Here is a 14838-nt window from a genome sequence, read left to right on the forward strand (position 1 = left end):
GCCTGGCTTGGGACTCCTTGTCTTGCACAGGAGACTGGACTGGACTGCACACACGTGCTAACAGTGGCTATAGGCAACTTTATTTCCACAACTAAATCAATTTCAGCATTTGTGTGCATGCAGAGGAGGAAGATGGGCAGGAGAGGGGACACCTTTGACCCTGAGGCTGCCTTTGGATCAGCAGGCACTGGCCCAGTGTGAAGTGGTCATGGTCCACTGCAGCCTGCACTGGATCTTCTTCATCCTGCTGCTTCTGTCCTGTTCCCCATGAGGCTCTGCAGCATCTGGTGCACCTGGGTTAGGAATTGCTGCAGAATCTCGTACGGATGCGGAGTGGGAAAGAGAGGTTGTGTTGGCATTGGCTCCTCAGAGGAATTTGAGGTCCAGGCTACCTCTAGCATGGCTGCTTCAGTTGGCTGCTGAGTGCTGGCTGTAGTAGAGCAGCCTGCCTCTGTGGGCGTTGGCGTTGGCTCCTCAGAAGGGGTTGAGCTGAAGGTTGGCTCTGGCGTTGGAGCCTCTGTTTCAGCTGGCAGCGGACACAGAGTGGGACTAGAGCAGCCTGATTCTGTGGGTGTTGGCTCTGGCTGCTCAAGAGGGGTTGAGATGCAGGGTGGCTCCGTGGCTGTTGCAGGTGGGCACGCGCCCATCTGGATCAGGATCCAGTTGTAGAAGTACTGAGTGGAGGTGTAGACTCCCAGCTGTTTGGCTTTTTTCGCACAGCCTTTTCCCCAGCTGGTCACTCCAACCAGCCAGAAGTAGCTGGCACGGTTATCTTTGCACACCAGAGGCCCTCCACTGTCACCCTGCAACACAGGAAGGAGGATTAGGGTGCTGTTGGGTGGCTGCTCTTGTAAGAGCCTAAATGAGGGATGCAGGACTTGAGGTGGCTCTTCAAAATGCAGTTTATTGCATACAAAATGCAGTTTATTGTATACAAAATGCAGTTTATCCCATCCAAGGTGTTACAGCAGTGCAGGGTCGTGTGTGACAGAGCTGTGCCCACAGCTGTCAGCTCCAGCTGCAGGCAGGCCTGGAGACCCTTTGGTTTTGGTTACACTGCATTCTATACTTTTCTTTTGGTCACACTGCATTCTATACTTTTCTTTTGGTTACACTGCATTCTATACTTTTCTTTTGGTTACAATGCATTATTTACTTTTCTTTTGGTTAAAATGCATTATTTACTTTTCTTTTGGTCACAATGCATTATTTACTTTTCTTTGCTGAGCATCTTCATACAGTAGAACCAATCTATACCTTAACTATTATCTATAGCCTATCATAACTACTGTAATTACCATATTCATGTTACTGTTCTCCAATCACTAAAAGTCAGTACATCACAATTTAAGCCAGAAGTTGTTTTTCAGTTTTCATGCAGTGGAAAATTCTGAGACCTTTTTTCTACTTGCAGCTTTGCTGCCTTGTTTGCCTGTGCTATCTTTGTGCTTGGTAAAAACATCATCTTGTTTGGGGTGGGTTTATCCTTTGCTTTAATTCATAAAAACCCCTTCGAACTAACATAAAATACCCTTTGCCTCCTTGGTTATCCAGTCAGACTGGCTCAGCAATTCTTTTCTTCTCTATCAAAACTTGCTTCCATCTCTATTCCTTCATCAGACTCTACATTCCAAAATCTTTCTGCTAAGCATCTGTGAGACTTTCCTTGTCAAACTTTCATCCTTCCCAACATGCTCTCAGCACCAGAGGCTTGCTTTTCTCTTGCAGCCCCTGCCCCAGCTGTGTTCACGACACAAAAAGGCTCTGCTCAGGTGCTGGAGTCTCCAGAACCTCAGCTGGGATCAGGGTGGGTGTGTGTGAGGGCCCCTCTTGTGTCTGCACGGTGATCCTGGATGAGCAGAGCATGGATAATCCAGAATCTGCACCTCTGTGCTGCTGAGAGCTCTGGATGGGCTCTCTGGGCAGAGGGGCAGGCCTGGGGAACACGAGCCCTTGGCAAGGAAACTCCAGCAGAGGAGGGAAAGTGATTTTCCAGGCACAGCCCATGGTGCCAGGTACCTTTAGTGCTGGGGGCTGGCGCCCAGTGCTGGTGAGCAGGAACACAATCACAGAATGATTCTGTGCAGGTGCTTTTATGGAGAGCTCTGGGTGCCAGGGCCACAGACCCAAATCTGACCCACCACGGGTTTGGGATGAACGTGTTTTATATTCTATCATTATATAACTACATCTTAATTATTAAACTTACATTGTTCTATTGATACTACAATATCACAATACAATGTTCTATTACATTGTTCTATACATTGATTTCATCCAAGCATGGGTTTCTTGTGATCCCCCTCAAGCCCTTGAACATAGTTTCTCATGATTAAACAATAATTATATCTAATTACTAAGCAATCATCACATCTAACAATTATATAATTTATCATACACTGACTACACAGGTGCAGTTTCACATGATCTAGCAAACACAAGGCCTAACATTAACATTTTCCTTTAACATTTTCCTAACCTTTAACATTTTCCCAGGGCCTACTAGGCCTAGCTTTCTTTCTAACTCTCTGAATTTTCTGTGATTTTAAAATCTTTTACTGTCACTGTGTAAAACGCCAATCACTTGTTTTTAGAATTTTAAAAGTTTAATAGTAATAAAATGGTTATAAAAATAGGAATATAATTAGAGTAATAAAAATTTGAACAATTGAGATTAGGACAATACGAGACAATTAAAAAAAAAGTGTTACAGACAGTCGGGGTACCTCTTTCTGGGAAAAGTAAGCGTGAAAAAGGACCCATGTTAACAGAGGATTAAAAGCTTAAAAGCAATAACCTGTTGTGTATTCATACACCTCATACATGATGCATAAATTCTGTTAAAACACAGGATTCTGTCTGGTCATCATCAACTTCCTCTGAACCCTAAGGTGTCTTCAGTGTTGAGTGAAGCAGGAAGAAGTTCATTTCGTCTGATAATGGAGCAATAAATCCTTTATTTGAAAGATTCAGGTGTCCTATGGCTGCTATCTGGTGTGAGTACCTCATTCCTTTCTTTAAAAAAATATCCCACATACACAGTTTCTATTTTAACATTATATCATAACCTAAAACTGTATTTAACACTCTACTTACAAAAATTAATACAGCATCACTTTCTAACACAAGACATATAATATTTGAATATTTGCCAAAAGCCAATCATAAAATACACATTTTTCACACATATTCATACACCTCATACATGATGCATAAATTCTATTAAAACACAGGATTCTGTCTGGTCAGTGTCACCTTCTTCCTTTGAATCCTAACAGCGTCTTCAGAGCTGAGCAAGGCAGGAAGAAGTTTGTTTCTTCTAAGGGAGGAATAAATCCTCTTTCTTTGAAAGATTCAGGTGTCCTGTGGCTGCTATCTGGTGTGAGTACCTCATTCCTCTCTTAAAAAAAATATCCCACACACACAGTTTCCATTTTACCATTATGTTATAACCTAAAACTATAATTAACACGCTACTTGAGAAAATTAATACAGCAATATATAATTAATACAAAAAATTAATACAGCTTTCTAACATAACACACAGAATATTCATTTTAATATTTGCGAAAATCATAAAATACACATTTTTCACCAACAAAAAAGTGAAGTCCTACCTGGCAGGTGTCCATGGCACCCCGGGGGTAGCCAGCACACAGGTTGTGGGTGTGGATGGCCCCAGCGTACCAGCGGCTGCTGTTGACCAGCCGGACATCCAGGAGCCGGACCTTGGCTTCCTGCAGGACATCACTGGCACCCTGAGCTGGGAGCACAGCAAGGAATGAGCACCCAGCAGCTCCCTGCCACCTCCATGCCCCTGTCTGGGGTGAAGGCATTCCCCTTTGGCGCTGGCTGCGGGCTGTACACAACGTGCAAATGTGCACAATGTACACAATGTGCACAATGTACAAATGTACACAGTGTACAAATGTGCACAATGTACAAATGTACACAATGTGCAAATGTACAAATGTACACAATGTACACAATGTGCACAATGTACACAATGTGCAAATGTGCACAATGTACAAATGTACACAATGTACACAATGTGCAAATGTGCACAATGTGCAAATGTACACAATGCACACAATGTGCAAATGTACACAACGTGCAAATGTACAAATGTACACAATGTGCAAATGTACAAATGTACACAATGTGCACAATGTGCACAATGTACACAATGTGCAAATGTGCACAATGTACAAATGTACACAATGTACACAATGCACAAATATACACAATGTGCAAATGTACAGCATGTACAAATGTACACAGTGTACAAATGTGCACAATGTACAAATATACACAATGTACAAATGTGCACAATGTACAAATGTACACAGTGTACAAATGTGCACAATGTACAAATGTACACAATGTACAAATGTACATAAGGTACACAGTGTACAAATGTACACAACGTACAAAAGTACACAATGTACAAATGTACACCATGTACACCATGTACAAATGTACACAAGGTACAAATGTACACAATGTACACAGCGTGCAAATGTACACAATGTGCAAATGTACACAGTGTACAAATGTACACAGCGTGCAAATGTACACAACGTGCAAATGTACACAATGTGCAAATGTACACAGTGTACACAATATACAAATGTACACAATGTACAAATGTACACAATGTACAAATGCACACAATGTACAGAATGTACACAATGTACAAATGTACACAATGTACAAATGCACACAATGTACAAATGCACACCAGGTACAAATGTGCACAATGTACAAATGTACACAATGTACAAGTGTACACAATGTACAAATCACAAACGGGACAGGGCTGCTGTGGAACGTGCCTGGAGCTGTTGTATTTTCCAGCATCAGTCTCAATATATGGTTATGACAATGGGAAGATGCCACCAGCTCACATCCCAGGCAGCAGACCAAGAACTTAATGTTACAACTCACTTTATAAGTTTTTTGACCAATCACACAAAGCAAAAGTACTTTGACAGTAGTTCTATCCAACCACTATAAGCACAGGTACCTTTAGTTAAAACAGTGCTTGCATATTTCGAATACAATACCTGCTTGTAAGCTTTAAAACACAATGCACAGAGCTCCATTATTAAGCTTCAAACTTCTTAATATCTTGCTAGATAAACTTTTCTGTAGCTTGGAGAGTTATTCTAGACAAGCGTTAATACACAGCTCATTGTTCTATTTGTCCTTGCTTTTCTACAGTTTAAATAATTTTTCTGCTGACCTATCTCATGGCTGCTGCTTAGCTCTACTCACAGTTCTACTGCCTCTGAAGCCTGCCTTTTGCAGTTTTCCCAAAACCCTCTAATTTTGTGGATTCCCACACCCAGGGCTTGGCTTTGCCTCTGGAGCAGCTGTTGAAGGGCTGTACCCTATAGGAATGTGCCCCATGTTGATGGAGTGGCAAAACTCTCCCTTGTCTCCTTAAAAAGGAAATAAGCCCAGAAGTTTCTCTCCTCAATAAGGTGAAAAGACACCTCATAGGACCTGGGGGATTTCACCTCAAACTTAAGGATGGCCAATTGGACAGGAGCCAAAAAATCCTGTCTGAGCAATTTACTAGAAAAAGAAGAGAACAAAGAAACTTATGGCTTTTGTGAGGTGTTTTACCAGGAGCAAGGACCTCTTGCACCTGGCTCGGTTTTTCTCTATAAAGAGTTTTGTTATTTTGCCTTTTATTAGAACCTTTTTGTTTCCAACACTACCACAGAAGCCATCCTGCTGATCTTATGCCTCCAAAGGTAGCTGAGCTATCTTGGGTGTGAAATAGATCTCCAAGAGCTTATGAGACCTGGTGTTGGAAAGGCATCTTGTGCTGTTCTTGTGAGCCAGCCAAGGCTTCCTGAAGATAAGGAAAGCCCCATATCTCTCCTGAGGAAGACACCAAGGCTGTCACCATGGAGAAGTGATGAAGGATAGAATGTTGAGATACAGACTTTGGCTGGCTCACAGAATGACGTGGCTCCTTGTTCACCTACTGAGAACTGTGTTTCTTTCTTATGACCAATGGGCAGTGAACGTGTCTGCTAAGTAAATGTAAATATCTTGAAAAACTATAAAAGCAACATTTGCTATAATCAATCCCTCTTACACACCTTTCTGATGGGGGTCTTGGTGTCAAGCTCTATAGCAACAACCTGGCTCGGGGAGAATCACATTTCACTGCCCTTTCTGCCCTTGGGGAGCAGGCCAGGCACACCTCTCCAGAGGCATAGGCCTGACTTTGGTCTCTGCTGTGGGGAAGCCCAGCCCATTCCTCCCAGGGTGCGCCCATGTTGAAGATTGCAGGCAAGATGTTTTCCATTACCATCGGTATGGCAGATTATCTTTGTCAAGTGGGCAGTTTGCCTTATCTCTCTCTTGGAGTGACCACAATCACTCCTCCCTCGGGAGGGGACACTGCTGATAACAGCTATGGAATGTCCCTGCATGGCTGATAAGAACTACAGCATCCCATTGGCAGATGTGAGCCCAGAGGGAGGAGCCAAGCATTGCTACCCAGATATAATCCAGAGGTTTTGAGACACCAGCACAGCTTCTCCATGGGATTCCCCAGAGGAACAGCAGCTGCCTCTTCCTCCACTGGATCTTCAGAGGCAGAATCCATCCTTCTCTACAGGATCCCTGCTCCAACAGAGCCAGCCCTGACACTGCAGGAGGGCTGAGCCACAATTCCAATGGGACTGCTGCCAACACCCCACAGGGTGTCAGGCTGGGTTCTGACTCTGTCACTATTGTTCTGGTGTACTGCATTGTTTATTTTATCCTTTTATTTTTTTTTCTTTCCCTTATAAAGAACTGTTATTTCCTGCTCCCATTTTTTTTTTTGCCTGAGAGCCCCTTAATTTAAAATTCATAGCGATTCAGAGGGGTGGGGAGGGTTCACATTCTCCATTTCAGGGGAGGCTCCTGCCTTCCTTAGCAGACACCTGGCTTTCCAAACCGAGACAGCCCAGCTCAACCTCAGGTCCATTTTTGGGAGCTCACCTTTAGCACTGGCAGAACTCCAGCCAGCCTTTGGGGAACAGACCAGGCACACCTCTCCAGAGGCATACTGACTTTGGTCTCTGCTGTCAGGAAGCCCAGCCCATTCCTCCAGTATGCCCAGCTCACTCTGAGGTCCCTTTTTGGGAGCTCACCTTTTGCACTGGCAGAACCCCAGCCAGCAATGTAGGAGGTTTTCTACCTTTCTGCCTTTGGGGAGCAGACCAGGCACTCCTCTCCAGAGACATACATCCTACAGCCTGACTTTGGTCTCTGCTGCCTGGATTCCTCCCAGGGCGTGCCCAGCTCACCCTCAGGTCCCTTTTTGGAAGCTCACCTTTAGCACTGGCAGAACTCCATCCAGCAATGTAGCAGGTTTTCAGCTCCGACACCGTGAGCGAGGCGTTGGGCACGCAGGCGAGCTGCACGTAGTCGCTGCACTCCACGGGCTGGTCCAGCTCCAGCAGGGCGATGTCATTCTGCTGGGAGTCAGCCGTGTACTCCTGGTGGGCCAGCAGCCTCTTGACGTGGCGCACCTGAGCCTCGGGGCCCAGGTGGCTCAGCTGGGTGGCCCCGATCAGCACGCGCCACTTGGTGACGTTCCTGCAGGGCAGAGACGGGGCTGAGAGGGAGCAGAGCCAGGTGCTGGTGGTGCCTTGGGATTTGAGCTTTGGTGTTTTCCATCTGTGACCGTGTTCGGAGGGGTCTTAGGATGAGGGAAGAGACGAGGATCTGACTCCATGTTTCAGAAGGCTTGATTTATTATTTTATGCTATATATTATATTAAAACTATACTGAAAGAATAGAAGGAAGGATTTTGTGGGAATCTACAAAGTTAGAGGGTTTTGGGAAAGCTGCAAGATGCAAGCATCAGATACAGCAGAACTGTGAGTAGAGCTAAAGCAGCAGACCAAAAAACTTCATATTACAACTCACTTTATAAGCTTCTTGACCAATCCCACAAAGCAAAAGCACATTGACAGTGGTTCTATCCAATCACCATAAGCACACGTGCCTTTAGTTACAACAATGCTTGCTTATTTCAAATACAATACCCACTTGTAAGCCTTAAAACACAATGCACAGAGCTCCATTATTAAGCTTTAACTTTCTTAATATCTTGCTAGATAAACTTTCTGCAGCTTAGAGAGCTATTCAGACAAGCGTTAATACATAGACCATTGTTCGTTTTGCTCTTGCTTTTCTACAGTTTAAATATTTCTTCTGCTGGCCTATCTCATGGCTGCTTCTTTAGCTCTACTCACAATTCTGCTGTATCTGAGGCTTGCATCTTGCAGCTTTCCCAAAACCCTCTAATTTTGTGGATTCCCACAATTCCCCCTCTCTGTTCACCCAAAAAGAAACCTTCATAATCGTGTCATTTATTACTTGCGTTTCATAGGAATGATAACAAAGGCTTGTGTCTCAGATAGAGTCCGAGCCAGCTGACTGTGATTGGCCATTAATTAGAAACAACCACATGAGCCCAATCCCAGATGCACCTGTTGCATTCCACAGCAGCAGATAACCATTGGTTACATTTTGTTCCTGAGGCCTCTCAGCTTCTCAGGAGGAAAAAATCCTAAGGAAAGGATTTTTGATAAAAGATGTCTGTGACATTCATCTATTTGTAATCCTGCATGTAATAGATGATGTGTGTAAATTCGTGCTGAGGCTACAGTAATCTCACCTGATGAAAATCCTGGCATACCAAAGGAGAGTTCTGGTGTTAGGAAAATTAATCCACAAACACCAGATGTTTATGTCCAAAAAGGAGACAGAGGAGTCCTTTTGCTTTATTCCAATAAACGGAGAGGCCATGGGGCATTCCCCTGGGATCTCTCAAGTTTTTGGAGGATGCAGCCGCCTTTTTATCCCAATTTCCCTTCTCTCTTTCCCCATTGGCTGAGGTACTTGAGAAGTACAGACTCCCCAGTATGCCTGATACCAAAGATTTCCCTCTAATGTATAACCCTCCCTTTTAAATTTTAATTCTTATGGAATTTGGGGTTTTTCTTCCCCATTAGCTGAGGTACTTGAGAGGTACAGACTTCCCGATATGCTTGATACCAAAGCTTGATTGATATGCTTGATTTCCCTCTAATGTATAATATAATGAGGGGACTTTGTCTGCCCAAAAAAAGTACCTGAAGTCCCTTCAATAAATAGAACCACTTTTTATCCCTTGTCTGGCCTGTTTTTAGGTAGTCCCAAAGGGCATCACTGTGGTAGCTCAGCACTTTCCTGCCTTCTGAGCAGGGAAGGAGTGTGACTGCCCTAGCACGCCTTAGGCCCCAGGAATGCCACTCTGGAGGCTCCTGGGCAGCAGTGGCACCAGCCCAACCTTCTGATGGGCTCTGCAGAGCCAAGGCACTGGGCACACTGCAAGGAAACAGCAGGGGAGCAGGATGTGGTGCTGCAGGCCGGGCAACTCTTTGTGTGCTGAGGATACCCTCATTCCTTCCTTGCTCCTTGTTGTGTTGTGATTTCAGGGTTTACCTCGGAACCTCGGGTCCCTGCCCTGATCATTCCCTGCCAGGTGTGTCAGTCACCTCTCCTTTCCCCTCCCAGCACTGTCTGTCAGTCCTGGCATTCCAGAAGGGCCTCGAGTGATTGGCAGATTCACAGGATGCCCTCTACCCCTGGGGGACATTGGGCCATCCAGGTGTCCTTTGTCCCTTTGTCCCTCCCCTCCTGTCCCTGCTTGGTGCCTCCCTGCCCCTTCCCTGCCCCTCTCCCCGGGGTTCAAAGGAGCAGCAGCCACGGGCTCAGGGAGTTCTGTGGGAGCTGGTGCTGCATTCAGAGGCCTGAGGGCCAGAATAAAGCTCTGGATCCAAACCCTCCCTCAGAACCAACTCCTTTCCTTCACCATCCCCTCAAAGCTTCTCTGCCAGAGGGAAACCCCAGGAGCAGCCCCTGTTATGGGGGGAAGCTCCATCCCAGCACCACCAGAGCTCCTGCAGGCCTGGACTTGTCCCCATGTGCCCAACTGCAGCACCCAGCCAGGAAAAAGGGAAACACCACACACCCAGGCAGCCAAAAGTGTCTGTAGGGTGAAACACCACACACCCAGGCAGCCCAAAGTGTCTGTGGGGTGAAACACCACACACCCAGGCAGCCTAAAGTGTCTGTGGGGTGAAACACCACACACCCAGCCAGCCAAAAGTGTCTGTGGGGTGAAACACCACACACCCAGGCAGCCAAAAGTGTCTGTAGGGTGAAACACCACACACCCAGGCAGCCCAAAGTGTCTGTAGGGTGAAACACCACACACCCAGGCAGCCTAAAGTGTCTGTGGGGTGAAACACCACACACCCAGCCAGCCAAAAGTGTCTGTGGGGTGAAACACCACACACCCAGGCAGCCAAAAGTGTCTGTAGGGTGAAACACCACACACCCAGGCAGCCCAAAGTGTCTGTAGGGTGAAACACCACACACCCAGGCAGCCTAAAGTGTCTGTGGGGTGAAACACCACACACCCAGCCAGCCAAAAGTGTCTGTGGGGTGAAACACCACACACCCAGGCAGCCAAAAGTGTCTGTGGGGTGAAAACACCACAGTGCCGCTGTTTGGTTCAGCACCAAGGGCCAGACAAGCTCAGGCACATCCTGTCCAGCAATATTGGTAATTATTCCAATATCTCCTCCTTACCTGGCCTGGAGGAAGCAGTGGGCTGCTGTGAGGACCCACTGTGGGCTGATGAGGGACCCTCCACACGTGTGGCCGCTGCCATCTTTCCTGGGGTCCTGGATGCTGACAATCCAGGGCCAGGCCCCCGGCAGGGCGCCTGTGCCAGCCATGATTCTGTAGTCAGCAGCTATGGAGTTGTAGTCAGAAGCCATGGGCCGCTGCCCACAGGTCCCTCTGGAAGGACAAAGTCATTAGAGTGATCAAGTTCTGGAATGTTCTGCCCGGGGAGGTGATGGAGTCACCATCCCTGATGTGTTTAACACAAGCCTGGATGTGGCTCTGGGTGCCAGGGTTTGGTTGAGGTGTCAGGGAATGGGTTGGACTCGATGGTCTTGAAGGTCTCTTCCAATCCTGTGATTCTGTGATTTCCCCCAGCTCTGCTGGGTGCCAGCCCTGGGGGTGTTTAACAAAGCCTGGATGTGGCTCTGGGTGCCAGGGTTTATTGAGGGGCTGGGGCTGGGTTGGACTCGATGATCTTGGAGGTCTCTTCCAGCCTGGTCATTCTGTTCTGTTCTTTGTGCTCACACCATTCCCACGAGGTCATTTCCTCTGCAGGGCTCAGCAGTGACACCAGGACAAGAGGACACAGCCTCCAGCTGTGCCAGGGGGAGTTTAGGCTGGGCATGAGGAAAAAATCCTTCAGAGAAAGAGAGAGTGGGCACTGGAATGTGCTGCCAGGGAGGTGGGCACTGCCCTGAGGTGTTTAAACAAGGCTGGGTTGGCTCTGGGTGCCAGGGTTGAGGTGTTGGGGCTGGGTTGGACTCGATGATCTTGAAGGTCTTTTCCAGCCTGGTCATTCTGTGAATTCTGGGAATTTTGGGACTGGGGAGATGGTGGAGTCACCATCCCTGGGTGTGTTTAACAAAGCCTGGATGTGGCTCTGGGTGCCAGGGTTTGGTTGAGGTATCAGGGAATGAACTCAATGATCTTGCAGGTCTCTTCCAACCCAAAATTCTGTGAATTTTGTGTTATTCTGTGATTACTGCCCTGCCCAGCAGCTGCTGCTGCTCCTGTTGGCTCCTTCTGCCCCCTCCCACATGGGGTTTGGGGTGTGACAATGGGGGACAAGCCCCCTCCCAGAGCCTGGGGCCATACCTGCAGTTGTCCCAGGTGCCATGTGCAGGTGTGTACACAGCCAGGAGGATGAGGAGGTACAGCAGGCTCATCACTGCCAGCTGAAAGAAACAAAATCTTGTCTCTTCCAGGGCAGCCTCTGAGCCGAGTGCCCGCAGCAGCTGCACTGCCCCTGGCACCTGCAGCCCTGGGGCTGATGTCACAGACTGGGTGGTTCCAGGTTCTGGGCATGGTGGCCTCAGAGGGCAGGGAAAGGCCACAGCCTCAGAGAAACACAAGGTGGTTTGGGCTGGGAGGGACCTCGGAGGTTGTGCAACGAAAAAGGGGTCCCGTGCCTGCAAAATGAGATCATGGGCAGAAAAATCTGGCATGAAGGGAGAGTCACCCCAAAGGCTTCCCCCAGTGGAGCAGAGGGACACCCAGGTTCACCAAAAGAAGAAGAGGGACACCTGGGTTCCTCAAAGGGAGCAGGGGGACACCCAGGTTCACCAAAAGGAGAAGAGGGACACCTGGGTTCACCCCAGGGAGCAGAGGGACACCCAGGTTCACCAAAAGGAGAAGAGGGACACCTGGGTTCCTCAAAGGGAGCAGGGGGACACTCAGGTTCACCAAAAGGAGAAGAGGGACACCTGGGTTCCTCAAAGGGAGCAGGGGGACACTCAGGTTCACCAAAAGGAGAAGAGGGACACCTGGGTTCCTCAAAGGGAGCAGGGGGACACTCAGGTTGCCCTGAAGGAACAGAGGGACACTCAGGTACCCAAAAAGGAGCAGGGGCACACCCAGGTTCCCCTGAGGGAGCAGAGGGACACCCAGGTTCCTCAAAGAGAGCAGGGGGACACCCAGGTTCCCCTGAAAAGGAACAGAGAGACACACAGGTACCCAAAAAGGAGCAGAGGGACACTCAGGCTCCTCTAAGGGAGCAGAGGCACACCCAGGTACCCCAAAAGGAGCAGAGGGACACCCAGGTTCCCCTGAAGGAACAGAGGGACACCCAGGTACCCCAAAAGGAGCAGGGGCACACCCAGGTTCCCCTGAAGGAACAGAGGGACACCCAGGTACCCCAAAAGGAGCAGGGGCACACCCAGGTTCCCCTGAGGGAGCAGAGGGACACACAGGTTCCCAAAAAGGAGCAGAGGGACACCCAGGTTCTCCCTCTTTTAGGGAGCAATTGGGATCTAAATTCTGTTTTGTTTAAGGCTGTCAGGGCACCTTCCTGGGCACTTACCCTTTGATTTTTATCTAAATCTGCAGTGGTTTTGATGAGGCATCAAAATGAAGTGCAGAAAGCAGATCTTCCTCCCCTAAAACTGCAGCTTCCCCCCAGCTCAGAGGGAGCAGAATAAACCTTTGCTGGGAGCAGTTTTGGTACAGTGCCCATCACCTGGATCCTCTGGAGAAAATCCCAATCCTTGGCCGGCCATATGGATACAACAGTCACAATATAACAATTGAGTTTTCTGTCATGTACTTCTTTATCTTCTGGTTTCTGCACAATGTCCTTGAGAGCTTTAAATTCTGCATTCCTCGTGTCCCATTTCAGCAATATATCTCTGTCTCTCTTCAGACTTTGTTCATTGAGGCATGTCAAGGTTGGTTTAATAAAACTTTTGAGTGTTGGTAATTTTTCCAGTAATTTTTCCAAACTTTGTTCCCGAAGTTAAAAGTGAATTAAAACTAATTAAAAGTAGTTTTAAGTTTTTAGATTAAAATCTGCCATGCCCCCCTGTAGCAGTGGTCACAATTAATGTGAGAACTACACATTTCTTCTTTCTTAGGGATAGCAGCATTTGACAAACTTGGGAGAACAGAGGACATCTAAACTACTATAACAGAACTATATATCACTAAAGCTTTTTTAATATTCACACAATAGTTCCCTTTTCTTGGATCCTGATCTGGGGCTGCTGTGGGGCTTGCAGGGAAAAAGGGCAATTATTGACTGGATGGAAGTGAGAAGAAGAACCTAATTGCTAAATTAACATAAATGTAAATAGAGTTTGTGGTGGTGCTGTGGTGGTTCTGGCCCCTCCTGCCTGTGCCTCAGACTCTCCCCAGCAGGAGGGTGCTTGGTGGGCCCTGATCTCCAAAAATCCATCCTTGCTTTCACAGCCTTGTGACAGAACTTGAACCCCAGCTCAGGTGGGGGTGATGCCTTTTGGGACTACCTAAACACAGAGGCCACACACAATTAAGGGAATAAAAAGTGGTTCTATTTATTGAAGGGCCTTCAGGTGCATTTTGGGCAGGTGAAGTTCCCCCAGGTGCTACACCCAAAAATGGACCATGGGTCATGGATTTTTATATTTTTATAAGTTTGGTCCTTTTGCTTTTTGGGGGTTACAATTACAGATGCATCTAATGAAGTCATTTACCCCAAGTTTGCTCCCCCCAACTCACTTTTGCTCACATCTCTCATGGCCTGAGGCAGTGAGGTGTCCTTGGAGAGGAATTGTTGTGTCTGACCAGAATGGGAAAGCAGCAGCTCACTCTGTGTATGGAGTTTAGAGTTATACAGGAAAGAATTGCAGGATTATAAATAGAGGAAAAATACAAAAAGCTAAAATCTGAAGGCATCAGGGGTGAATAGCAGCCTCCTTGGAGCACGAGGAACACCAACTGCTGCTCAGAGGCTGCTCAGAACACCAGAGCACGGCTCAAACCACATGGATCAAATGCAGCAGGAGCAAAACTGCCTCCAGCTGTCCTGAGTGGGAATCTGGCTAAAGCTGAGTCTGATCCAACCCAGCCTAACCCAGCCTGGAGGAAGGAGTCCATGTGAAGCTGCTGAAAAGCTGCCCAGGAGAGGCAGCAGCTGGGTGGGGGCCTGGCAGCCAAGTTCACCCAGCTCAGGCTCTGCAGGGCCCCTTTGGTGGGGCTGGCCCGGGTCAGCCTGGGGGTACCTTGAGGGCTGATAAAATTCACTGCGTTGTGTTTGCTCAATTATCCCATCATAAAAAACCAAACCATATTTGAGGTAGCAGCAATTTTAATTGAATAGTTTAGAAAATATATATTGACAATATAGTTTGATTAAAATAAGGGATGATTTGGTTCCAACAATGGCACAT

At 47.3% G+C, this 14838-nt stretch overlaps 1 protein-coding gene across 1 annotated transcript; it reads right to left on the bottom strand.

Annotated features, from left to right (window-relative positions):
• Positions 1 to 239: 239 nt before the first annotated feature.
• On the bottom strand, positions 240 to 11862 carry LOC129130826 (acrosin-like). Its single transcript, XM_077190731.1, has 5 exons — positions 11792 to 11862; positions 10658 to 10870; positions 7343 to 7608; positions 3618 to 3763; positions 240 to 803 (listed from the first exon to the last, which is right to left on the bottom strand). The coding sequence occupies exons 1-5, from the start codon at positions 11860 to 11862 to the stop codon at positions 240 to 242; spliced, it is 1260 nt and encodes a 419-aa protein (XP_077046846.1).
• Between the last annotated feature and the right edge of the window lie 2976 nt (positions 11863 to 14838).

This window comes from Agelaius phoeniceus, chromosome 26, assembly GCF_051311805.1.
Source record: "Agelaius phoeniceus isolate bAgePho1 chromosome 26, bAgePho1.hap1, whole genome shotgun sequence".
Classification (NCBI taxonomy): domain Eukaryota; kingdom Metazoa; phylum Chordata; class Aves; order Passeriformes; family Icteridae; genus Agelaius; species Agelaius phoeniceus.